A 26,727-nucleotide genomic window follows, 5' to 3' on the forward strand; every position below is an offset into this window, starting at 1 on the left:
CAGATCCTCTACAAAATGTCCCATCCCCTTCTTCCATGATCCTCTGAATAACACATCAGTTTTCTTCTCAACCTTCTCTCTCTCAGTCCTTCCTCTCATGGAGCGCTTAGGATTAGCATAACATGAATCTGTCTTATGGCAGGAGCACTTGGGCAAGTGCCTCATAAGGAGAGGACCAATTTTTTTCTCTATTTCTTGCCCACTTACCCCCTTCCTTCTGCTTCAGTTTGGAAAAATACACTTGCGTAGGAAAAGCTTTGCACAGAAGTTGGGGAGGTTCTGGGGTCGTGGAGGAGGAGGAGGAGGAGGCACAGTTTCAGGCCAAACTGAAATGGTTTTCTAGAGGACCACTGTTAGCCATAAAATAAAGAGTGTTTCTTCTCCATAGATGCCTTGTGCACTTACTTTGTAGGAATTAATGATCTCAGGGGAAATTTACCTTGCAGTTCTGGACATCAAGTATCACATCAGGTCTAAAGTCTGGTCTGTGCTCCTAAAAACGAGGTGACAAAGCCTGCTTCAGTGATTTATGCTTGTGTGCTCAAACAGGCCTTTGGACACTTGGAAGATGTTTCGAAACTGAAGGAGAGGAAGGTGGTTGGCTACAAATGCAAATTTTGTGTGGAAGTCCATCCAACACTTCGAGCCATCTGTAATCACCTCCGCAAGCATGTCCAGTATGGGAATGTCTCTTCTGTGTCAGCCACTGTAAAGGTAAGAATTCCTTAAAGGTGACTGAAAGTGACTGAGACTGCTTGCATTGTTCAGCGTAAAGGCCTCGTTGATAACCTGTGGAGGGCTCTTGTGAGGTTGAATGGGTTTTGAGACGGGCATTCCGGTTCAGCATGATGTTTTAATCTAACACTAAGCTTCTGAAGTGCATTTGGTTCATTTCAAGATGTTTTAACTTTTTTTCACTCTCGATCCAGGGGCACAAAGAGTCTTTAATTCTCATTTCTTCTCTGCCACAAAGGGGAGTTGATGTCGCTGATGACCAAAGGGCTTGGTTTATGGGCAGGAAACTTTCTCTCAGCTACTCTATGGGCTATGTTTCTGCTAAGTTAAGCTCAAAAAAGAGTTGTTTGTTTTTCTTTTTTTTTCTATATGTGTGTATGATTTTTATTTTAGGAAGTGTGCACATACAAACGTGCGAAGCTGCTTGTGGTACACCCTTCCACATGGAATTTGCACACTGGCTCCAAACAAAACTCTCAGTGGCCAGCTGAGCCAGTGATTCCCTTGCAGGTGATTAGGGGCAAAAGTGTTGTTCCTTTCTCCCTGTGGAAAGTGGTGCCTCCTGTGACATCCACAAGGAGAGGTGATGTTCCAAAGTCTGATTTCCAGGATGCTTATTAGCAGGGGAAGTGAAAGTGCACCAAGGTTGTGGGAATTGGCTCTCAGTCAGAGGCTCCTGCTGCCTGACTGACAGGCCTATTTTGGTGACATAATCTGCTTTTTGTGGGGAAGCTGTGTCCTCCACAGCCTAACTCATGCTACCTGAGACAGCTTTCATTGTCCTACCACTTTCCTGACCTTCCTGCCTGTTACTCCTGACAGATTCAGATGCTTCCCTCCTAAGAGTAGTTTCCCTCTTCTCCTCACTTCTCAAGTGATGCTTGTGTAGGGTCAGTGCTTCCTTTTGAGTAAATAAAATCTTGCATCAGGGAACAAAAGCTGAAAGCCATGGCCTAAAGAATGTGCTGGAAGTGCCTCTTACAGGGTATTTAAGTAGCTGCACAAATGCATGCTCTGGTTAGAAATAGGAAAGTTATGAAGGAGAGTTAAAAAAAAAGGTCTTTTTCTGTTTGCTCTATATTTTTAGAGGGTTCTAGGGTCTTAGTGTACCAGCTGATTTTTTGAGAGTTCGACATCGATGGGCAAAGTCTGCTGAAGAGTAGACAGTGTATTATTAGTCTGCAGGGTAGCTACAGTCAGCTAGAGCAGAACAAACCAAAGTTAACTTCCCTGTAACTTACTAATTATTACCTGGTCAAGTTTAGAAGATTCTCACAGCAAGACCATTGAAAGATGGATTTCTTGTCTTTTTGGATGATCTGACACAAACTTAATCAAGGAGTGAGATTTTTTTCTTTTTTTTTAAACGTATGCATGCGTCTATATAACACATTTAATTAATGCTTTTCCCTCCCAAGAGTAGGTCTTTTTTTCAGAAAGCCATTGATGTGGAGTCTGTGTAGGGATGTGTTTAGAGAGATAATGCAGTGAGAAGTCTGATGAGCACAGGGGAAAGATTGAGGGGCAGAAGGGAGAGAGAATTGATGGCTTTGGGGGGGATGTGTGTTTTTTAGCAGGAAGCTGAAGATCCTTCAAACACAACTTTGATGGAGGGTTTTGAGGGAGCCAAAGACCCTGGCATGGTGGAATTTGCAGAAGCTGAATATGGAGCATCCCTGGAAGATGAAGCCAGGCCTGGGGGCTACCACTGCAGCCAGTGTGACCGGGTTTTGATGTCTATGCAGGGTCTGCGATCCCACGAGAGGAGTCACTTGGCTCTGGCCATGTTTGCCCGGGAAGACAAGTACAGCTGCCAGTATTGCTCCTTTGTCTCTGCTTTCAGGCACAAGTAAGTTCTGGCTTTTTTTTTGGCTTTTTTTTTGCTTTTTTTTTTTTTGTTGTTGTTTCCTAAAGAACCACCAGCTAGCAGTGCTGTTTCGTGGGCTGGCACTGAGGAAGAGCTCGCTCGACTTGACATTGGGCCACACTTTTCTTGTGGTGTTTATGTAGTTTCCACACTGCAAAATCTTTGCCCATTACAATTGGCTGTTTGTGAAGGATTGCACCTTTATATCTTCCTGAATTCGTGTTAGCCCTCTGTTTGCATGTAGGAGAAAAGCATACAAGCCAGAAAATAAGGATTATTTCAGTAGGCAAACAGTGCAGCCCACCACTTATGCACCTCTCACGTCAGATGCATGAGACCTAACAAGCCAAGAGTTAAATTTCCATATTTAAGAAACTTCTGCTGCATGTAATTACCTCGTTTGTAATTACTACAGTTCTTTGAGGTTGAGTTTTCATTTCTAATGTTAAAACTGTGTCACAGACTTACCTTAAATCAGATTTTTTTTTTTCTTAACTATGGCATGCAATTTCAGTCCACAAATATTTCAAATTCATACCAGTGTGCTGTAGGAGTGACTCCCTCATCCTTCCATGAGCATCCATCATGCTTCCTTTGTCTGATACATGGTCATCATTAATAGTCAGTTTTCTTATCATTTGTTTTCCTGAGATTTGACTTTAAGTTTGTTCGTTTAAAAAATAATTTTAATAATAAAATAATAAATTGCATAATAAAAATATTTAAATATTTTAATTTATTATTATATTTATTTCTTTAAATATAATAAAAATATTTAATAAAAATAAATAATAAATGAATAAAAATAAATGAATAATAAAAATATATGTGGCCCCCCAAAAAATGGGGTTTATGATAAGTTTTCCACTGGCACCCTGGGCCTGATTCACAGATCTATGTTTCCTCTTAATTTCTGGGGTCAGAGCTGCTTGTTCTTCTTCTGTTTTAACAGAAGAAGACAGATCCAGGTAGTCTTTTGATGCAGGCATTCACACTGCTCCTAAATTCGGTGCTGATGTCACCATTTCGGAATCAAATGCGCGTGGAAGACATTTTTTAGTTCCTTGTATTAAAAAAAGCAAGGTTTCTGCTGGTGTCACAGCATTGCAAACTGATGCCACAGTTGGAAAGGTCCACAGGATTGAGGAGCCAGGGGTAGGAGACCCATTTGGGGGAATGATGTGCGCTGCTGGGTGTATCCCACCCTGCTTTGGCAAGGCTGACAGTGAGGGGAGCCCCTGCAGGGCTTGCTGTTTGCCTGGTAAACTTGCCTCAACAATCAGACTTCTGTTGAGTTTGGTGCCTAGTCACTCTGTTTCCTGCTGAGGGTAAGACATGTCCCAGAAAGCTGTGGGATGGGTAAATCAAACAGTGCTGGATGGCAGGGAAGAACTCACCACCTAACTTGATAATAGGTGTGGTCTCTGTTGTTGAAGTTGTTTGCTTCTTCTTTTATTTTTGTTTCTGATGCAATTATTCTCCTGGGAGATTAAGTTGTTGAAGGAAACCAAACCAAATGTTTAAACAGCCCACTATTCTCCCAGATATGACCAAAAACTTTAAAACATCCTTTTGGAAGAGTGCAGCTGGCAAACCATGTGGTTGTGAATATAGTTTTAATTATTGCCATGTCAAATACCTTAAGGTATATATGTTTATAATAGCTTAATATGTATTACATACCTCTTTGGCAGTCTGCTTTAATTGTTAAGTAATCTCATTCCCTGGAGGCTATTTAAAACAAGTTTTGTTCTATGAAGTATTCACTGCAAGTGTTCAAAGCCTTGCTCATTTAGGAGATGTTTTCTCCTATTTCTCTAGAACACTTGTGTATTTTGTCTTGTTCCAAACTCCATCCTGGATTTCTGCTAAGTTGTATTTGTATGAAGTGACCCTGAGAGGAGATACAAGTTCATTTTCTATTTTTTTGCTGTTATCAGATGCTTGAATACACAGGCTTCAGTGTTAGCTCTCATAAACAGGGATTTTCTGGCTCAGGCTCTTGTCAGTGTGGGACTAAAGATCATGTGAAATCTTGTGTAGTGTGACAGGGCTGAAACAATTGCTATTTGAGCTACATGTTGATACTCTGTAAAAGACCAGGATAATTTAGGACAAACAAAATAGCAACGCCTGAAATACACCTAGAACTGAGGTGGGGGGTGGAGGACAGTTTTGGCAAATTGCAACTCCTGCAGTGTCTCTGCCCCCTTGTTGTTGTTCCATCACCATGCGTGAGATGACTCAAGCAAAGACGAGGTCACAAAGCATAAATGTGTCCAAAGCAGAGGCTGCACTGGAAATGTTGACACCTTGGGCTCAGACTACCTGCCTGCCACCCAGAGACAGTGAATTCGTGTCTGTCAGCCACAGCACAGGAACTGCAGAGCTCTGCAGGATTCACTCAGTTAGAATGAATTTGATCTTCTGTTAGAAAATGTGGGAAACATCCTTTTTTCTCCTCCAAACTTTACTGAGCTGTTAGGACAAATTGTGTCGAGAGCAGTTTTTGATCACTTTGCAGTATTCAGGCTGTTGGTACTTCCATTTTTCCCTGAAGAAAAGAAGCCTGAAGAGGCTGGTCTTTGCCACCCCTTCTCCTGCTGAGCTTCATGTAGAATCTCCTACTCTGCTGCTTCTGAAACTCTGCTGCCTTTTAATCCTGGAACTCATCAACTGTAGCCTGCTGGCACCCTCCCCAGAGGAGGATCTCTAATCTGCTTTTGCTGCTGTAACCAAAAGAAGGCTTCCTCAGTAAAGCTGGTCAACAAAAAAAAAACAAACCAAAAAAAATATATATATTTTTTTTACCCTTGATCAACAGGACAAGAGGGGATATATATATATACATATATATATATATATATATATATATATTCACGAGAAGTGTTTGGCAGGAGAGAAATTGTTTAATAATAATATAATAAAACAATTTTTTGCCTGTTTCACACTTCTTCAACCGGTCCTTTCAGTTTGGGTCATACATAACTTAATTCATACTAATCTTGCCCTGTAAGTTTATTTAGGTGGCTTGCTCTCTGTACAAACAGAATTGGTGTCAGCTCTGCTCCTTTCCTGCACATTAGATTTGACTTTATTGTGTAAGCAGACCAAGAGTTGAATATTGAATTTGTTGAAGAGGGAGTGTGAGAGTGTGAGTGAGGATCCTTACTCGCTCTGCTGTTGCTGTGAAGTGCTTTGCTTTGCCTCTGAAGGGACAGCTGAAGAAATTGACCCTTTTCTGTCTCCCTTTTCTGTCTCTTCTCAAGCCTGGACCGCCACATGCAGACCCACCACGGACACCACAAGCCGTTCCGCTGCAAGCTCTGCCCCTTCAAGTCCTCCTACAACAGCCGCCTGAAAACCCATATCCTCAAGGCTCACGCTGGTAAGTTGTTCCCTCTCAGTCTTGCAGCTGAAATGGCCCAGTGTGTTCTTGTGGCTGATGACAGATGCTGGGTTGAACCGTGTGTTTTGGTCACCAGAAGTGGGTAAGATTTTTCCAAAGGCTGCAGTCGTGGCTGGCCAGCCAGTGGAACCTGTTGGGATGAGTGGAAGTTTGGGTAATGGGAAGGGCAAGGATTTAAAGTGATGGGTACTTCAAGAACTTTTTTCCTTTCTTTTATATGAATGATGTTTTTTCCCTTATTTCTGCTTTTCTCCAAGTGGATTTCATCACCTATACCATAGATGTCATAACGAAATTGGTAGTGAGCTTTACTCTGCTCTTTGTATTCATGTTTGTGCTTTAGGTGACTCTGGGAAAAAGATTGTGAACAGCAGCACCTTGGTTTTTGGTAGAGTCTTACGCTGGCTTTCATGTTAAAACCAAACCCTGTGAAAATTGGGAGTCAGGTCTGTGTGCAGCAGACTGAGAATATCAAAATTGCATTACCAAACATGGAAATTTGTCTTGCAAATCTCTGTGTTTCAGTACGGAATCCATACAAGCAAGCAAGCAAGATATGCTTCTGAGGAACGAGAATTGGGAAGGTGATGTGTCATACAGAGTAGGTCACCTGAAATTGTTGCACCTTTGATTATTAAAAAGTCCTGACACTCAGGATTTCCTCATCTTTAATCCTTGACTGTAGACTTCTGGTACTGTCACGTGTCCTGCATTGGAAGGTTATCCTTTGGTTTGCAATCCACACAGGCACTCTGGTGCAAATCATAGAATAGTGACCGGTCTGAAAACCTGAAAACTAGCCCAGTTGTTAAAAAGTTGTGAGTAGAAACTCCTTGAACAGGAGTTTCTGATAAAAAGGACCACAATTATGTTCTTTTTTTCTATTTTTTGCTTACTCAAAGTCATACACTCTGGGGTGGAGGAGGAAGATGGAAAAATGGGGAGAAAATTGTAGCTGTCTGCTGATACAAAAATAAATAAAATTATTGTTGCCATTGATCCAAAGGCATTTTTCATCTACAGAAGTATAGGAGGGATTGATGGTCTTGTGCCCTTTGTTTCCTGTCTTTTTTTTTTGGGTTTCACAGAGCTTGTGCCAGTTTCTGTGCTTGGATGGATAAAACAGATCAGCTTAACTTTTGCCACCTTCCTTTTGTATGGGAAGACCATGGCATTCTGTCCCTTCTAGGAAATCCAGCTGCATGCAGCAGTTCCAGTTCACAGAATCCCCCATCCTGTATGGAGGAGCCATGGTTCTTAATTTTCACCAATCATAAAGTAATGTTTTCTTTATGCTGTCATGCAGCTGGGCTCCTTGCTTGACCCTGCCAGATTGTTAGACCCAAACTTACCATGCAACTAATACTTACTTCACACTTCTCTTCATGTAATTCATTGATTTATTTATAGGAATTCATGCTTCTGAACTTGGTTTAGTGGACGGACACCCCTTGAAGGGCTGTGTTTTGCATTGTACAAGAACACAATTTCATGGTTGCCTAGATAGTGCTTGCACAATGGTTTGGGTAATAGGGTTTCCAAAGCCTTATGGATATGTTTCTGCCTCAGTCCCATTTCTACCAAATGAATGGTCAGATCACAGAAAAGTTGCTTGTATGTTTTTCAGTCAGAGCTTTGCTTTGGTGTGTTTTGAGTCAGTCAATTCAGAAATATGTGCTACTGAACAAATATGTCTGACTTCTTCAGACTCCCCAGTTTTTCAGTGAGATGCTGGTTCTCTGAACCTCTCTTGTGTTACCTTTTTTTAATTTTTTTTTTCCAATTCTCAGTTGTCTCATTATCCATTTATTTAGAACTTAGAACTTTACTCCTTCTGAATTTTTCCTGAAATCTCCTGGAAATCTTTAAAAGTCCTTAAAATCCTGAAGTGTTTTACTCAGTCTGCCTCTCTCCCTCATTTTCTGGGTATGGATCAAAATTCAGTGAACTACAAAATCCGTTCTTGTGTGACAGCTGGTACCAGTGTTTCTGGCATTTGTTTTTCATCCAGTGTGTGCCATCTCCTTTGGCATGGAGCAGAACAGTTTACAGTTTCTCTAAATGGGCTCTGTGTTGTTTTCATCTGAACTTTTTCACCTGTTCTTTCTTTCTTTCTTTTTTTTTTTTTTTTTTTGCTTGTGTTTTGGAGGAATACTTGTTACCAATTTCTCAATCAGCAATTACTCTGGAAATGCAGAAATGGGTGATGGCATTGGCCCTGTTCAGTTTCTGTGTACAGAAATGTGCTTTGAGTACATATCAAGTGTTGAGACCCACTACATAAATGCTTACATTTATTTATTTGTATGTGTATTAATATGATCACTTAATGAGACACAAAGCTAGCAGTCAAAAAAAGTGCAGAAGACTTCTGTTGGGCAAAACTAGCTTTTCCTCTGTAGTCAGACACATCCTTTCATGTTTTGAAGTCCACTGGAAAGGAATAGTGGGCATATTTATTAGTGTGTCTAGGCTGCTTGGTATGTAATCATCCTTTATTTGCTTTAATGTCTTGTGGTGCTTTTAAGTTAATGGTTGGTGCACATTGTCACCCAGGGATTTCTTACACTGACAAAGCCATGATGGTCTATATCTGTATCCCACTGGTTTCTTGTAACCTTGGAATATCTTCTGTCCATGAATTACTGTGTGTCCATTGAGCAATTTGTTGTGGGTGCTGCTCAGGAAATGATGTATTTCTCTTGGTAAAAAGGAAATGTGTAACTGGTGCAATGCACAGGTGAGGAACGTCACTTGGGAAAACACAACAGGGCAGTTTTTTGTTCCACCACTTCAGACTCTTCAAGTGATCTGTTCTTTTTCAGATGCACCAAAAAAGGGAGTTCTAAGAGTTTGTGTTTTGTCCTGATGATGAGCATGTTTTTTCTGGAAGATGGGTGGGAGTTTTTGTCAAGGGTGGTTGCTAATCCTTTCAGGTGTGCTTACTCTGAATGGCTGCAAACACGTGTGTTTTGATATTCTCTTTTGGTTCACTTATTTCTGGTGTGGGAAACAGTGCTGCTTGAGAACCTTCTTTGCTGGATTTGTCAAGAGGTGGAAAGCTTTTTCTGCTTCATCCATTACCAGAACTCTCGTTCTTCTGTTACTGTTCATGAATATTTCGCTCCTGTATTAGTTTTGGCACTTTATGTACAACTCATATGTGGCCAGTGTTACTCTTGTACATGGAAGTGGCACTTGCAAAACAATAACTTGGCACCTGTATATAATATCACATTGTTTGTGTTGGGACAGTTTCACTTTGTGTTCCAATTGCCTCCATGCCTCCGTGCAAAACAAATCTTGTATCAGGATTTGTTTCCCCTTGTTTGCTGTCTCTATGGCTTGGAATGTATTCAAAATTAAATCCACTACTGTGCATTACTTCTGTTCTTTCACTTCTTTTAGTGCTTTCTCATAACACACTTCCACACAGCCTGGTAGATACACCCTTTTGTACTTGGCAGTGCCGTCTCCACCAGCCTTGGCTTGGTTGCCACCTATGTGAAGACTGATGCTGCCTAATGGCTTTTCATAAGGAAAACTGTAACCTTTCCCAAATGTGATTACACCACACATTTTTATTTTTTTTTACTTTTTTTTTCTTTATTTTTTACTTTTTTTTTGTTTGTGGAGGGCCCTTTGTTAGAGTTTTGTAGTGTCCTTCTTGCTTGATTAATAGTGACGCTGGATGTGTGCTGCATGCAGAAACAAACGACTTCACCATCTCCAGTTGCTGTGCTCCCAATCAAAATTGGAAGTGCCGTGGTTAAGTTACTCCATTTTCATCCCAGAGTCTGTTTTCTTCCCATACCATGCAACACAGGCATGCTGAAAGTCTGGTCTCTGTTTTTCTCGACATCAGCCGCTGTACGAGGATCTGCAGTTGCCAGAAAGTGATACTTTGGTCCAAAGCAGGTGTCTACACCCACTGACTCCAGACTGTTCCAACAAGGAGACATGCCTAGCTTGTGTCCTTTGGGATCAGTCTTTCGCTGAAGAGTCCATGGGAATTTTACTGCCAAGTTCAGTAGGAGAAGTGTGAGGGCCCCATTTTGTTTCTTTTGTGAGCTGATGACTTGCCTGTATTTCGCTCACCCAGGTGAACATGCCTACAAATGTTCCTCCTGCTCATTTTCCACCATGACAATCAGCCAGCTGAAAGAGCACTCCTTGAAAGTGCATGGGAAAGCACTGACACTACCAAGACCCCGCATTGTCAACCTTGCAGCCTCACACGCCCACCACACCTCCAAGAACCACACTCCTGCTGAAGAAGTGGAGGACTCTAATGGTAAGAGGTGCCTCAGAGCAAGAATTTCATTGTCTAAGGTGCCGCTTAATATTTTTATTGCCAACCAAATTGCAGCTGGCAGCTTTGCACCAAAAGCATCTTCATTTTGGTGGTTAAGAGGAAACCAGAAGTTGCATCAAAACCAAGAGTAAACTTGGTGTTGTAGGAAGTGATCTGCTTTAGGTCCTCACCAATTCATACCACATTAATTTGTTCCCTCACTGCTCCAGCTGACTTTGGAACATGTCACTGCTGGCTTTGCTAGCAGATATTTACATTGCAGAAAATATTTCAAGCTCATAATTTCTATTCATAGCCAGTGGGAAAGGGATCTTCAAATTCCATCCATGCTCCTGATTTTCCTTTATATTCATAAAGTCATAGAGTGGTTTGGGTTGGAAAGGGAACCTTGATGATCATCTCCTTTCACCCCTCTGCCATGGGCACCTTCCAGTATCCCAGGTTGCTCCAAGCCCTGTTGAACCTCACCTTGGACTCTTCCAGGGATGAGACAGATACAGCTTTTCTGGGAAACCTCTGCCAGGGTCTCACCATTCTCACAGGGAACAATTTTTTCCTGGTGTCTAATCTCATGAGTAGAGCACTTTGATGAAACCACGTGATTAAGCTTAAAGTGTGAACCTCTAATAGTAGGAAGTGTAATTATTGTTGTCTGTTGTACAGGGGACACAAAAAAGCACCTTCAGATACTCAGCTGCAGGGAGGAGAACCTGAGCACTGTTTCCTTTTCAGTGCTTCTTCTGAAAGCTGTTAACCCCCATGTGCTGGAGGGGTGTGTAGAAGATGCTTGGAAAGCAGCAGAGAAAACAAAGAAATAGACAAGGTGGTGTGGGGTATCACAGAAAACTTTAAGGCTTTTTGAGTAGTAGCTTATGAGGCATTTTTTGGTGTCAGTTAGGAGAAGATCTCTTCTTTGGAAAAAAAAAAAATAATCCCCAGCCTTAATTTCTGGATGAGTTTAATTGAAATGGAAGGAGAACATTTGCAGATGTTCAAAGAATTGGAATTTATGGAAGGAGTATTAGAAGAGGGGAAAATACTTTTTTTTTTTTTTTTCCCAGAAGCTTGAGTGGTTCTAGCTGCTAAACAGCAGGAATTTTGTTGTTTGCTTTTTTGCTTGGGATATTGGTGAGCTAAGGATGGGAGTTAAATACTATCAGTGATCATTTTGTAGCATTTTTGGTCTCCTATTTTCCTTTTCTTTCTCACCAGAAAACAAACAGCCAAAAAAACTAAAAATGAAATGAGAGAGACTGAAAGGAACAGAAGTTCAGAAAACTGCTAAAAGGAATTGAAAGAAGTAAAATAATCAGCATAGAAATACGCTATTGAAGGGGGAAAAAAAACAAAACCAAAATACTTTGTGATCTAGAAATTTACTGTGGGTCAGAATCAGAGATTTTAACAAGAGATTTTGACCAGCTGCTTGCAGACAACCTTTTGTCAATGGGTTGTCTGGAACAGTGCAACTACTGTTTTTTTGCTAGTGCTAGCTTGTGCTAAGCCAACAAGCTGAGTACATCTTGAGATGTGTTCTACTGCTTTTTTTTTTGTTGTTTTTTTGTTTTGTTTTTCTGCTTTTAAAATAAAATGTTCCATTACTGACTTAAGAAGTGGAGAATAGTTTTCAGTGGCTGTCCTAGCCTCTCATGTGTGTTAGCAAGTATTTTGTTAGTGGTGTGTGGAGAGATAACAGGACAATACTCAGTTTTGGGGAGGATGGTTCAGTTCCTTTTTTTTTTTTTTTTTTATTTTATTTATTTATTTTGCTTTTGTAGGAGCTCAAACTCTTGATTAGTGGAGTTAAAATTCAGGATGTCTGCTATAGCCTATAGAGGATAATTTTGAGGCTTTAAGAGCTCTTCCTAAAAGTAGTTAAAACGATGACTCTGTTAACAACAGCATTTCATCAGGTTGGCTTTGTTAGCTAGATATGTATTACTGCCTGAGACCAAGGCCAAATTTGTCCCAATTAGCTAGATCATCTTTAAACGGGGTTAATGGTTAAGTCACTTTGACAATAATAGAAGCCACCCACTGGGGAGCTGGTCAGACAAGTACAGGTGTTACAATAATGGTGTTAGCATTTTCAGCATTGCTTGAGGAAAGAATAACCTGCTCTAAGTAATTTTTTCACATTATACAGTTGGCTGCAGATCAGGTTAATGGTGGCTGCTCTTACAGCATCACATGTTTTTTGGGTTTTTAGAAGGCAATAAATCATTGCCTCTGGCCCAGGCCTGTGAGTCGCAGGTGGTGTGCAGGACTAGATGAAATACAGGTCCCAATAATAGGAAATGCAGGCACTGTTAGGTCCAGCTGGAGTATTAGGAAGGGCTCACATGGTGCAGAGTGGCTGTATTTTTTGTCTGTGGGTGTGTATGAATAACCTGCAGTGTGAACTGCGATCAAAGTTAATTCACCAGGGATGCTGCACTGAACCTGGGCTGGGGTGGACAAAAGGCTGCGTCCCATTGTTAGGGAACTTGTTTTGTAGGTTGACAGGTGTGTGCAGCAGGCTGGTGTAATTGAAATGGCTGCAGAAAGGAGCTGTTCCTGCCTGGGGATGAATGTTGTGGTTGGAGCAGGAAATACAGGAGTGTGGCTTGGGGAGATCTGGGGAGCTGGCAGAGCTTGTCGATTGCTGAGCTCTGTGAAAATGTAGAAGAGGGAGAAGGGTGCTGAATTGTAGTAGCAGAGTGCACGTCTTTAATAGAGCTGCTCTGGGACAGCAACCCAGTGGAACTTCATGATGCTGCTTTTCCCTGCAAAAATTGTTCCCTGGAGGGCTTTTCTTAGAACATTCCATTTGTTCTTTTAGATCCATCCATTCATTAAAAGGGATCGATGCATTTTAGATTTCTGTGGCTCATCTCTCTCAGTTCTGTGTTGGTAGCAGCAGACTTACCTGGAGTACTCAGCTGCCCATCCCAGAGGTGTTTTGTGGTGCCTGATAGACTTCCCTTGGAACTGAAGCTAAAGTGGAGTAAGGTGCTCAACATTTTGTGTAGACCCATCCTTGCCAGCTGTAATTCCAGTGGCAGCTGTCATTAGAAAACATAAAAACCTCTTCAGTCCAATTAATAACAATCAGAGTGTGTGTGCTTCTCTCAAGGCAGTAATGTAAGAAGGTGATGGTGGCACTCTTGGTGAGTCAGCAGAGAAGGCTTTTTTTTTACAGATACATCATTCAAGGATCCTGCCTTTTTTATTGTACCCATTTTTGCCTGCTGGGCAATATTTTAATATATAAAGAACCTGTTTTCACTGTATCCTCTTCTAACCAGAAGTAAGGCACTCTGGGTTTTTTTGGGGGGATGCAATGATATTTTGGTTTGTGTGTGTTCTTCTTACAAACAGTCACAAAAAAGCCCAGAAAATATTGGTCATGAGTGCTATTTTTCTGGTTTTCATAGTATAGGGGCTATAGGTTTGCAGTGTCCAGCTCTTGCTCACACACTGAGGTTGCCATTGCAGTAGAGTGTTCTTTTGTCCTCCTGATAGTTCACAGGTATTTTTTGTCTTGCAAGAAGGGAATGGTGGGGATTTGCTGTGTATTTGCATGAGTGTTTGGCTTGTTTGTTTGAATTTACTTTTTTGTGATTTACACTAAAATGTTCTTTAACAGTTCTGAGAACCTGAGCAGCAAAAGTTAATTGTAAATTGAAATACTACAAACTTCTAGGAGGACTGTATGAATCTCCTCACAGGGTCTGCTTCTGTGTTATTTCAGCCTGTGTGAGAATAAGAGCTTGCATTCATGTTAATCTCTGGCCAGAATGGGTTTTTGGGATTTTTTGATGGTGGTGCTCTGTGTGTCACAGGTAAGTGTTCCCAGCTCTGCTCCTCTTGAGGGCAAGGCGTAGAATCCCAAAATCTGCATTGCCAAGGCAGCACATTGGAGTGCTCCCATGTCTTTCCATAAGAAGGAGCTGCAAGCTGAGGCAGAGACACGAAAGTTGTGTGGCTGAACATGAGAAAACACAAGCAGCAGCGGGAGTTGTGTGCAGAAGGATCATCAGCTGAGGGCAGAGCACATGGCCACTGACACTGTGCTTGTGTGAGTGCTGTTATAAATGTGTGCTTGTGTTCAGGGGCTGTGGAGGTGGTGATCTGCCCTCCTCTCACAAACTGGAGAGACACACGAGCTCAACCCCTTGTCATAAAGTCTATAAAGCAGAGTGACTCAACAGATTGATGAGCGGTTTCACGTTGTGCCTTCAACCACAGCAAAAGCTTCTTGAGAGCCTGTGAAAAACCTACCCTAAACTGCCCTGCCTGCTATATTGATTTTTGGAGCAGCCCTTTATTTTTTGAAAATAACTCCTTTGACCTAACCATGTTGTGTAGAGCAAAGCACTGCTCTTTATTCATATACTGGCAGATTTGGAGCCTCGTAAATTTCTTTGTATCATGACTGTGTGCAGTAAATCAAAATTACAGCTTTTTAAAATTTTAGTGTTTAAGAATATTGAATTGTCAAAATAAAGCAGCAAAGTGCAAGGCTAAACAGATCTGGATGTGGTTTCTAATGTCTCCTCAGTCATGGTGCTGGGGTGTAAGACCATTTCTTTTTACTGGCCACCAGTTCTTGATCTGTAGAAAGCAGCACACTTTTTGTGTGCCCTTGAAGCTCAGTAATCATGTTTTTCACAGTTGTGCAAACCAAACAGGATCTATCATTAATACCAGCACACATCACAAAACACGTGTAAGGTCAGAACTAGAAGATTTTTTGAGTCTCCCAGTACATGGTATGTCAACATCTTCATTAAATTTAATTACTTGCAGCAGCAAATGCATTGAAAACTGCTAAGTGAAACATCCAGTGCCCTGTTCCAGTTGTTTTTTTTTTTCCTGAACTTTAGCCTTTGCCAGTGGAAAATAACTTTGCCTCATCTAGAGACTGAAATACAAATACATCTGCTTGCTTTGCCAGAGCTAGGCTGGGCACAAAACTGCTTGACTAAGTCTTGTTTCTTGTGCTGTTGTTCCAGAACTGTAAATCCCCTCCCATTTCTGTACACTTTTCCAAAGCAGATACTAGATAATCAGACTGTGTGTCTTCTGTGCTGCCTCACAGATGAACTCCTGAAGGCTGCAGATGGCCTTTGGCTGGTTTTGCTGAAGCAATTTCATGTACTACCAGAATGAGAGGAGAACTATGGGCAGCAAGGCACCATTTCAAGAAAATCCACTAATCTGGTGCCAGTGAGTCATGATTCTGCCTTCCACCTTTCAGAAGAGAGGCAGGCTTTCCATATGGATGGACATACTACCCTGATTTTTGGGTTCTCCTGTTTTGTTTTGTTTTTTTTTAAATCCATAAAATGGATTGTGGCTGACTTGCTTATTTTTGTTCACTGTTACTCTTGATAAGGGATATTTTTCTAACCTTGCAATCAGGGCAGAAAGTTACTAAGGTGGTCCCTTCCCCTTTGGTGCTGTTTTCTCTGTCATTGTTCCTTGTGTGTCTTTGTGTTTTATGGCTGCTGCTGTCTGGGAAAAATCACAATGGTCAGTCCTCACAGCCAGAAAACTTCGTATTAGAGCAAAATTCAGTCCTGGCATTGGGTTTTTTTTTGAAGGAGGGGCTTGTACAAAGACTCTTGTGAAGTTTCAGACCCTTTTGTTTCCCTGCAGTTTCACTGAAAGGGCAGAGAGCCAGTAGTGACTGCAGGGCAAATTCAGGCAGAGCTTCAACAGCTAATTGCTTTAATTGCCAGGTGAGTTGGAGGGATTGCATCCATGTTAAGGATGCAAGATGGTGATTTGCATGCTGCAGAACAGAAGATGCCTCTGCTTTAGTAGATACAGTTGGGCTGCAAAGAGCTGTCTGCTTGTTCTGCTTGTTTCCCTGCTTTTGTGCCCCACAGGAGTGATGCCTCATGCTCACTCTCAAGTATTAGATTAACCTGTGTTACCTGCAGGCTGCCTTTTTTTTATTTTCCCCAGACATGTTACTGCTTTCTGTAACCTAGAGCAAGTTCCTGCTTTCCCCTGTCTCTTTCCCATGCAGCCACGCTTCCTTACAGTGCTTTTAAAACCCTGGTAATTGTTGGTTTGTGTCTTACTCCTTGTGGTCAGTGTTAAGTTGAATATCAGATGCTGGATCAGACAGGACTTTTCTCCTTCATCAGATTGGCAGGGGCTGGTGGAACAAGCACAGGACTTGTTCACCTCCACTTTCACTGAACAAACTCCTCACTGTTCCGAGGTCCTGAGGCGCTGGAGGGATGACCTTGTTCTCTGTAGCTCTCTTCCACTGGGGTAGAGCTGTTTGGCTTCTAGCCTTTTCCTGCAGCATGTTGAGAACTGTTTTGTGGCTGGTGGAACAGAGGGAGATGTCATTGGCTGTGCTGAGGGGAGGGTCAGCTTGCTGTTCATTGTGCTTTTTTCTCTGCTGCTGTTTTCTGTGCTCGCGCTGAAGGGGCAAAGGCAAAGCTGAGATTGAACAGGACCCATGCAGCTGGGAGAAGGTTGGTGTCAGCCTTGTAAGGAGCTGGCCACCCTGCTGTGATGGGATTGCTGTGGCACTGAAAGCCTTGCCTGGCTTTGGGAGAAGACAAAAAAATGGGCGGATCAAGAAATAAATGAAGAAACATCTTCTGGGTTCCTTCGGAGCAGAAGGAAGTTACCTGATAGCACCCACAGTGAAAAGAAAGAAACATATCCCAACTCTTACTGTGGGTTGTTTTTTCTTCTTTTGTTTCTTTCCTGAGGTTTTTGCTTTCTTTTGGCTCTGGTTTCCATGTTTAGGATAGAGGACAAAGTGGTAGATGCTGATCTCTTCTGTGCCTGGGGAATTTGTGATCACTCAACACAGAATAAAAAAGGATGCTGTTGGCATGAAGGGATGCAGGGTGTGACTTGACCACAGGTGTGCAAGAGGGTATTTTCTGCAGTCTGTCACTCTCATATATTTGCAGTCCTCTCTGTCAGCCTCACTGATATTCCCCCTGTCACCTGAAACTCCAGTTTATCCCATTGATTTAAAACGTGCTGGAGGGATTTGGTGCTTGGCAGAGAGGTAAAACTTCTCTGCTCGTTTTAGCTCTGCTGAAATGGATGTGTGTTATCATCATACTTGACAGCCCAAGATTTGACATTTAGGTAGCTGGTTTTATTTCTTCTTTAAGGAACATTGTTACTACAAGTGCTTGAGAACACTGCCCGGAGTGTTCTGAGCTCAGAGCTGGTGACAGAGATGAGGACTTTGTGTTGCCAGTAAAAATATTGTCAAGGTGTGTGCTGGAGGTCTCCAGAACAAATCACACAACTTCAGGTTCCTGAGCACTGTGGTTAGAATGAATCCTTGGTACCCACATACTGCCACTGTAATTTCAGGGCCAGCTTTAGTGCAGAATGCCAATATGTATTGCCTGATAAACTGATTTTTTTTTTTCCCCTCTTCATTTCAAGCCTTTGAGGAGAGTGAGCGTTTAGGTGACAGAAATATGTGTGTTTGTGGCACTGTGTTTGTACTAATACAAATATTTAGAGGATCATATAGAAAGAGAAATGTGAAAAATACCTGATTAATTGCCCTTAAAAATAAGGAAATAAGGAACAGTAGCATGAGGATCATTTGGTTCCTGATGGAAAAGAAGAAAATTGATTGGTAGATTATTGTCTTGAGTGAAGAATCAGTTGAAGCAGAACTTTGTACATTTAAATTCCAAAGAGAGCCTGTTACCACTAAATCCTTTCAGCAGATTGATTAAGTTACTTGCTAAAGTTATTTCCAGTTCTGTTTTTGTTCACCCCTTCTGTCAATGCACTTCCATTTATGAAGTTAGATTCAACATAATAAGGAATAGCTAGGCAAACTTTTTATTTCATGTGTTTTATGGAAATAGGTAAGCTCATGGAGGTCCCAGTGTTTGACATGTGTCAGAAATCTTAGTTTTAAGTGCAATCCTGTATTTAGGCAATGGAATTTAATTCTGTTTGCCCTGAGAGGGTTGTGTGCAGCCTAAATGTGACCAGTAAGCAGCCAAGTCACCTAAAGAACAGAAAGATTGAGTTGAGGCTGGGAAAGAAATACTGTTTTGGGGAGAAGAGATGAAAACAAGGGATGATGAAGCATTTCCTGAGCACTGAATTGATCCAAATCACAGCATCAGCAGAGCAGGGTTGTACCTGCCTTGAAAGTTCATGCAAATAGGAATTTCTGCTGGTGTTGGATGCTCTAAAAGAGAGGGGCATGGGGATCTTCTGGACTGATCTTTTTCTTCTTATGGAAGTACTGTGGTATAACTTATTTCATCAATGATATCACTCCTTCCTAAATCTTAATTAGTTCCTGCTGCTTTCAAATGCTTACAAGTTTTTTTACAGACTATGGTAGCCATTCTTGAGCTTATCTATGAAACTCCAAAATTGTTGTACAGGCAGCAGTGTGAAAGTCTCTGTGTGGAAGTGATTCAGGTGATAAAAAATATTTATTGTTTTCTTCTTAATAGGTGAAATTTATGTGCCTTGGAAATTAGTTGGATGTTACCACAGGAAGATGCATAGTCTCTATCCTGCCTCAGTCCCAATCAGAGCTGTGGCGTGCACACAACTTCAGAGGAAATACAAAGTTATAAAGTTACATATGAATGTAGCCTCTCTCACCTCTTCTGAATAAGCAATATCACATATTTCACATGCCTTTCTCATTGCTCTCTTCTGAGGCTTAGAAATACATGTAATATCTTTCTCACAAAAGCTGGTCTGGCATGATCCAAGAAGTGGCCTTTAGAGATAATGCTGAAGAAAATTAAATAAATTCCACCAACACTTTCGGGTTTTGTTTTGTCTGGGTTTTTTGTTGGTTGGTTGGTTGGTTGGTTGGTGTTTTTGCTGTTTTGGTGTGGGCTTTTTGTTGTTTTTGTGGGTTTTTTTGGGGGGTAATAGTGGTGTATAAACCCCTTAAATGGCAATTTTATTCCAGGGCTTTATTTTCTTTTCTTTGTGATTACTCTTTGCTTTCTTCTTTTGGAGCGTGCCAGTGAGGGCACAAAACTTGTTTCTGTTATCTCTCACTCGTAACATTCTGGCAATGCAAAGGTTCTTAAGCAGAAATCAGAATTCAGGTAGAGGACTAAGCTCACACTCTGTTCTTAAACATGCAGTGAGCAAGACTTGCACTGTCTGCTTCACTGAGCTTCTCCATGAACGTTCATCTCTCTGAGTCTTACTCTCTTCTGTATTCCCCTCCCCTCAGCTTAATTTATTGCCAGAACATTTCACCCTCCCACATACTCTTCCTTCCAGGTCAGTGCTGCATGGCATAAAGTGAACAAATGTGTGCATCTTCACAATCTTTGTATGACACCCTGCTTCACCACCTTCCCACTTTTCAAGCTGTTGCCATTCATGGCTATGTGCAGCCCTGCCACTCAGTCAGCTGGTGATTTTGTGTCCTGTTGAGTTTGGGAAGGGACTGTGTTCCTAAATCTCCTAAATTCCACCCTTATGCTTATCTTAAGCAATTTTAAATATTAATTGGACTTACATTGCTTGTTGGTGTTCTTTGGTGCAGCATTGCCTCTTTACTTGGTTGTACAAATTTGTTTCTTTCCAGAGGAAACTGCTGCTTTTCTTAAATCCTTGAATTTTTTAATGTCTTTCTTCATAGAAGTTTTCTCTTTATGAATGAATTTGGATAAAATTAAAGAGCATTCCAAATACTTTCCTCTTAGTCTCCCTAGAACATTTCCTCACAGATCCAGGATGTCATAGGCCTGTATTAATATTTAATTTCCACTTTTCCCCTCACAAAGCGTTACTAAGCACTTTCTGTTATTTACACATTCCCTTTGGGTTTTTTTCCTTAATCTCATGAGCCAAACATCTCCGTCCCCAGCTTCACTGTCCTTACAAAAAAACTGCTCTCTTTTGGTTGGTGTTTCTGTGTGAGCATACCAGGAGAGCATGGTGTCTTCTCTTTCATCTCCCAGTGACTCCTCCTGGTCCTTGAGCTATTCAGTTGTTAAGATTCTGTAAATTCAATAACATCACTTTCCAGTGCACTCCAACAGCTGCTTTTCCTGAGCAGTGCTACTCCCTCCACCCCTATCCATCACTGTGAAGGCATGGAAGTGTTTACATTACATATGTCTCCTTCTGTCCACCCTAAACAGATTTAATTTCCTCCCTGTAGTAAGTCCTTTTCCCTCTTGTTTCTCAGCTGTTGCTCAGTGTCTCTTACTTAGACATGTCTGGGTGAATTTCTGGGCTGTCATTGTTTGGTTTAAGAGCCTTGTTGGAAGTGTTTTGCTGCTGCATATGGTGTTCATTGATACCTCTGAAAATACCTACAAACAACTGAAACATCACTGCATTTATGTCTAAATTTATGTTTTCAGTTCAGGATCTGAAGCTGCATATTTTATTTTTTTTTTTTTTTTTAATTTTTTCTCCTGGAAGGATCCCAAAGTTTTGTTTTCATTTTGGTGTCTCAAACATGTTGTGTACTACACAGGATTCAGTGAAACTTGGATTTTCATTTTGCTTCTGTGGTGGGTTTTCATTGTATATTTTATTTGTACGATTTTTCCCCAGTGTGTGACCCCATGGTACGCAGGGAATCAAGCTGAATTTTCATGACTGTCATGCCTTGCTCTCCTGGCTGAGGTAGAAATTTCCAGATTTGTTGGCAGACTCATTTGTCCCAGACTTTGGGACTGTGCTCTGGATGAAGTTTTCAGGGTGACAACATCCCTGCCCAGGCATTGTAGTGTTTTAGGCACTCTGGAAGTGCTGTGGAGGGACACAGTGAGAGTCAGACTTGCTTGCCTGTCCTTACCAGAATGTAATTTAGATACAGGTGTGTTGATAAATCACCACATGGGCAATCATTTCTCCTCCTTTCCTTTCAACTTCTGGACTTTTGGGTATAAAAACGCCCTTCTGGGTTAAGGAACAATAATGCCTTTTAGATCCATAGGTGTTGGCATGGGTTACATCATTTGTTGGTCTTGTTATTTACCCTGTGCAGGTAATTTGTAGGTAGGTGTCATATGCAAAGTGTCAGAACTGAGACTTGCAGCATTTGCCACTGTTCTTGCCATTTTGAGCTATAGAAATCCCTGTTAATTTCTGCCTCTTGACAAAAGACACCTTGTAGGTGTCCTTCATTTTATCTCAGACCATCCTATGCTGTTACCTTGCTTTTTGGAGTTGCACAATGAGGTCCTTCCATTCATTTTGAATAAAACTAGTTTTTAAAAAGGAATCTCAGTGTTTTGGGTGTGGGCTTCTCTTGTTTGTTTGATTGTTTAAAATTAGTCAGGGCTAAGAGTTCCATTTTCTCCCCTTTCATTGCATATATGAATGTGCTTTATTTTCTTGTGCCACCTCAAGGCTGTTTAGTGAAAAAAAAACCAAAAAAACAGTGCCTTTTTTCCTTAAAATGTCAATGGTACTTCCTGGTGTTTAATTTTTCTTAATTTCCCTTCCATTTGTGTTTATTCACCGCCGTTGCGTTTCACATGTACTTAATACAAATTTTCTTAGATCTTCCCTTTGCTTATTTTAAATGTTTTTTTGGCTTTCTGACTTTGTAGGCTTTTAGGGCCTTTTCTGCTTTTTTCAGACCTGGATGGTTAAACCCTCTTCCTGCTCTAGGCCAAGGCTATTAACACTTTTACCAGAGTGCTCCCAGCCCTTTGTGCTTGGGGGTGCAGGAAAGAGAAGAGGTGGAACTTGCACTGTGTAGGGCCATGACTCAGTTTTTGGGTCAGTTCTGAAGGAAAATCCTCCCTCTCCTTCGTTCTCCAGCCTGGCATTCCACTCTTGGGGCAGCACCTCCAAAATCTGCCTGGAACATTAGCCCACCCTTCCAGCAGGAATAGAGCAAGGAAAAGTGCAGTTTTTAAAGCTCATGCTGTTGCTCTGTGGCTGCGGATTTGCAACCCCTGGCCCTTCTCTACGACACAGCTTCTGAAAAATTAAATTAAAAAAAAAAAAAGCTATCCAAAAGCTCACCCCCATCCAGTGTTTGTCACTTGCTGGCAATTTGCTCCGTGCTGTGTGCCAAAATGCATCTTTGGAGGTCAGCTGCTGTCGTTCCCCTGCCTCTGCTGGTTTTGGAGTGGGCAGGATGAAGGTGGGGCTCGCTGAACCCAGTGGAAAACTTGCCGTGCCTTCAGCCAGCTTTGGGCTCTGTCCAGGGTGTTCCTGGTGGAGCTGGGCTGCACCTTCATGCCAGGAGAGCTGTCTGGCAAAGCTGGTTCTCAGACACCCAACAGAAGCCCTATGCACATGTGTTAATCCTCCGTGTTTTCCTTCAGGAAGTGCTAAATCTTGCACTGCAGCAAGTTTGCAGCAAGTGTAATGAAAGGATTTGGCAAGGGAGAAGGCAAGGAGCACACTAGGCCGTGCATGCTACCATGGTTCAAGGGTACAACTCCCTAGAAAAACCCTTCAGATGTTTGGGTTTTTTTAATTCCTGTAAATATCAGAGCTCTTTTGAGTGCAGTGGAGCAATATACTAAAAGCTTGCAAGGTGGCCAGTGTGAAAGGTAGAATATTCTTCTGGCTATTCCTGATGATAGGGAAAGCTACTTGATGAGCTCTTTTTTTTTTTGTTTTTGTGTGTGGGAACTGACATGAAGCTATCTACTTCTGCAGTTTTCACATACCAGATTCCACAGGGCTGTATAAATAACCCATGCAAAGTTTGAAAGCTGGAATAATAGGCACCAGATGATAGGAGGAGTGAAAACATCTGAAGTACAGTAGATCTTGCAGACAGCAGCAAAACTTCTTTCTCCTGAAGAGAGCTGTGTTTAGACCTTTAGCTTTCTTAGCCATGGGTATCTCTGGGGCTTTGGCCAGGAACATTGGTGATGTGGTGGAAATTTTTGATCCTTTCTTCCTGAGGAGAACAAGTGAGCCACAGAGTAGACTTCAGTACCCTAAGAGTAATTTGACTTCTACATATTAAAAACAAAACAAAACAGAGAAACAAACAAAAAAACAAACAAAACAAGCAAAAGGTACAAACAAAAAAAACCCAAAAAACTATTTCCAATGCTATTAACTTTCTTTTTAGGCTGCTTTGCCCTTGCCAGGAAATGTGTCTTAACTGTGTGTTGAGCTTTTAGAATCATTGGACCTGGTGGCCCTGAGAAGTGAGTCAGCAAATCCCCTCTGAGCCCTCAAGGGTCTGTTCCAAAGGAGGGTGAGCACACAGGTGCTGCTTTTGAGAGAAAAGAGCCTTCTGCAGAGGGTTTACAGTTCCTCAGACCTGTCCTGTGCCAAAGTAAGGGATGTGGGGAGCCTGCTTCAAACAGGAGGGAAGGAAAGCCGTGACATTTAAACAGGTGGAGCTCATTGTGAGCCCTCCTGGTGAAAAAAATGTGCTGTGGAAGTGGTGGAAGCAAGAGACAATAAATGCTGCATTGTAACCCAGCCTCACTCAGCTCATGGGGCCTGGATAAGAAAAACAAAACCAAATTTCATTCATTTTACCAGAATCTTTCATGTCTCTGCCTTTCTCTTAGCTATGTACACCTGGTGGTGAAGCCAGAGGAGCCTGGAGACATTTACCTGCTGTGTCTTTTTTTGCTTCAGGGTTTGTTTTGGAGGTTTTTTTTATTGCCATTATTTGTTACTCACTTCTTGGGCATGTGTAACCCCTGCCTGTGGTAGTGGGAAATGAAAGAGCAAGCATTTTGCTCTTTTGAAGACAGGTGGAGAAGTCCCCACACTCAGTGCTGTATAGGCGTGTTTGCCTTTTGTTTCCCCATACTAATTGGTTGGAATGGATGGTGTCAAGTTCCCACAAATGTGTGTCTGTTAGGGAATTCTTACATTATCTAGCCTTGGGGAATTCAGCTTTGGAGAATGAAGTGCACATCAAAGCAGGAGGTGGCTGGTACAGTTTGTGTCCTGACTTCCCTCCCACCTCCACCCCCCCCACAGCCCCCTTGCTTTTTTCCCCCCTTCTAGAAAGCTTAGGAAAAGAGCCTTTTGTCTTCTATTCAGGAAAATTGCACTGAAATTCATCTGTGCTTTATTCATCTGCTTTGATTTGTGCCATTCATGGGCAGCTGTGGGTTATGTGGAACAAAGCAGATGAATTCCTAACCTCCACATTCAAGCAGTGTTTTGGGAAAGGTTCAACGCCACCCTCCCTCCCCCCACACTCCTTTTTTGGGCTATCCAACCAACATATTACAGCTTTCAGTTTCAGTACTGAGACATCTCTGGACTCTGTTCATCCACATGCCATTAAAATGGTGTGGCAGAGAGTTCTGCTCACTTGTTGAAGGGATGTGTCTTTAGAGATCTTTTTTTTCTCAGTATAGCAAAACTATATAACTATATAGCAAAATAGTGGTTTGAAAGTTTGTTTTACTGGAATTTATGATTAATTTTTTTTTTTCCCCCAACGATCATTTAATTTCTAACATCATCAGCATGCTTAGGGAAGAGTATCCATTTATTTTTCTTCTTTTTTTTCTTCCTTTTTTTCCATACAGATAGATTATTTACATGCATCCTGTGCCAGATCTTCACCTTGTATAAGCTGGCAGAAGATATTTGGGGGGATCTGGTCTGATTTATGTGCCAAACACATAAAACATTTGGCAGTATGATTAACAGGCTTAACTTTAATTTTTAAAAAATTAAGTGTTTTAAAATCAGGGTTCTTATTAGACCACTTTAATTTAAATGTGTCACTCCTCCCCAAATCAGGTCTAAAAAAGCATAGTTTATATTGCTCACCTTATAAATTGTAGGATGCACTTTAAATTAGATTAAGAAGTGCTGCACCTCTTAATCCCTTCAGAAAGCAGGATTAGTTTCATAACCAACAGCTTGATCAACCCCCTCCAAAAGCCAGTAAGTTCTGGAGCAGGCATCATCAAACCTTTTTTAGGTTTGTGAATCCACCTGGAATAACAGCTTCTCTGTGTTTCCCTGCAGACTCTTCATACTCGGAGCCTCCTGATGTTCAGCAGCAGTTGAACCACTACCAGTCTGCAGCTTTGGCCAGGAACAACAACAACATCAGCCCAATCCCACTTTCTGGGAGTGCTGCAGGAGTGGAAAAAGCGGAAGCCATCCTTAACTGTGAATTTTGCGAGTTCTCTTCGGGTTACATACAGAGCATCCGGCGCCACTACCGCGACAAGCACGGAGGGAAAAAGCTCTTCAAGTGCAAAGATTGTTCCTTTTATACAGGCTTTAAGTAAGTACTGTGCAAAGCAGATGAACTGGGCTCGTAAAGGGGGTTTTTTTTAGCGCTTGAAAAGACTTCTGAGGTCTTTGAGAGCTGTCTGTAGCTAGCAGGAACATGGCCACTGCTGACCAGGGAGAGGAGCAGAGGAAATGCCATGCCAGATCACAGCAGCATCCATGTAATCCATTTTCTTCTCTCCCACAACAGCCGGTGCCATCTGCTGCAGACAACAGCACAGTAGGTCCTTGCAGTAGGTTTCAGAATCGTAGAATTGTTCAGGGTGGAAAAGACCCTTAAGATCATCAAGTTAACCATTAACCCAGCACTGCCAATCCCAACATTAAGCCTTAGTGACACATCTGCACATCTTCTAAATCCCTCCAGGGGTGGTGACTTCTTTGGACAGCCTGTTCCCATGCCTGGCAACCCTTTCTGGGAAGAAGTTTTTCCTTACATCCAATCTAAATCTCCTCTAGTGCAACTTGAGGCCGACAGCTTCACAACATCCCCATTGTCTGTTTGGCATTTTCCTTCTTATAAAAGTCATAAACTCTCCTTTTTTCCCCAAGTTCCAGACCTGTCTCTCTGTTCAGTCAGGCCAGTCTCATCTTGTGGCACATGGAGTCAATCTGCTCTTGCACCTTTGGGATTTTCTCCTTGGAGAACATCCAGTGTTCCTGGATTCCTTTATCCTGCAGGATGGGCTCCCAGGGGACTCTCTCAACCAAGCCAAAGTCTGCCCTCTGGTAGTCCAAGGTGGCAGTTTTGCTACACCCCTCCTTACTTCTCTGAGAATCAAAAACTATCACAATTCCTTTCTCTGTAAGTGTGAAAATGTTCTCTGCAGAAATAATGTAATTTCCACATGCAAACAGCATGAGACATGGGACAATCAGGTGTCCCACAGTGACAGGAGAATTTATATCACCTTACTGAAGAAACCCTTCTGATGTAATTTTATTTTCCCCCCAATCTTTCTAGCTTAAATGATGGAAAGATGCTATTCTCTGGAATATTTGATAGCATCCAGAGACATTTCAGAAAACCCAATTATTTAAATTTAAAGGTTCAGTGCCTTGTGTGTTTGTTTGTTTGTGTGTCTGTTTTTAGCTACTCCTCTGTAAGAAAAGAGAAAAAGGCACCTGTGCAGTTCATCATTTCCTCCTGATCTGCTGGGCCCTCAAGCATAACACCCTCAGCTGACATTTGAGGTCTTCAAC

General features: G+C 41.8%; 1 protein-coding gene across 6 annotated transcripts in view; it reads left to right on the forward strand.

Moving 5' to 3' along the window:
- The window catches only part of ZNF462 (zinc finger protein 462), an 88,215-nt gene that overhangs the window by 45,270 nt on the left and 16,218 nt on the right, over nt 1-26,727 (forward strand). For 3 of the 6 annotated variants that reach the window (XM_015653197.3, XM_015653202.3, XM_015653198.3), the window contains exons 4-8: nt 550-714; nt 2,310-2,584; nt 5,872-5,990; nt 10,114-10,305; nt 25,252-25,516. In XM_015653197.3, coding sequence (XP_015508683.1) covers nt 550-714; nt 2,310-2,584; nt 5,872-5,990; nt 10,114-10,305; nt 25,252-25,516 — 1,016 coding nt within the window. The other 3 variants (XM_015653200.3, XM_015653201.3, XM_033520352.1) reach the window with 3 other exon arrangements.

Source organism: Parus major, chromosome Z (assembly GCF_001522545.3).
Source record: "Parus major isolate Abel chromosome Z, Parus_major1.1, whole genome shotgun sequence".
NCBI classification, from domain to species: Eukaryota; Metazoa; Chordata; class Aves; order Passeriformes; family Paridae; genus Parus; species Parus major.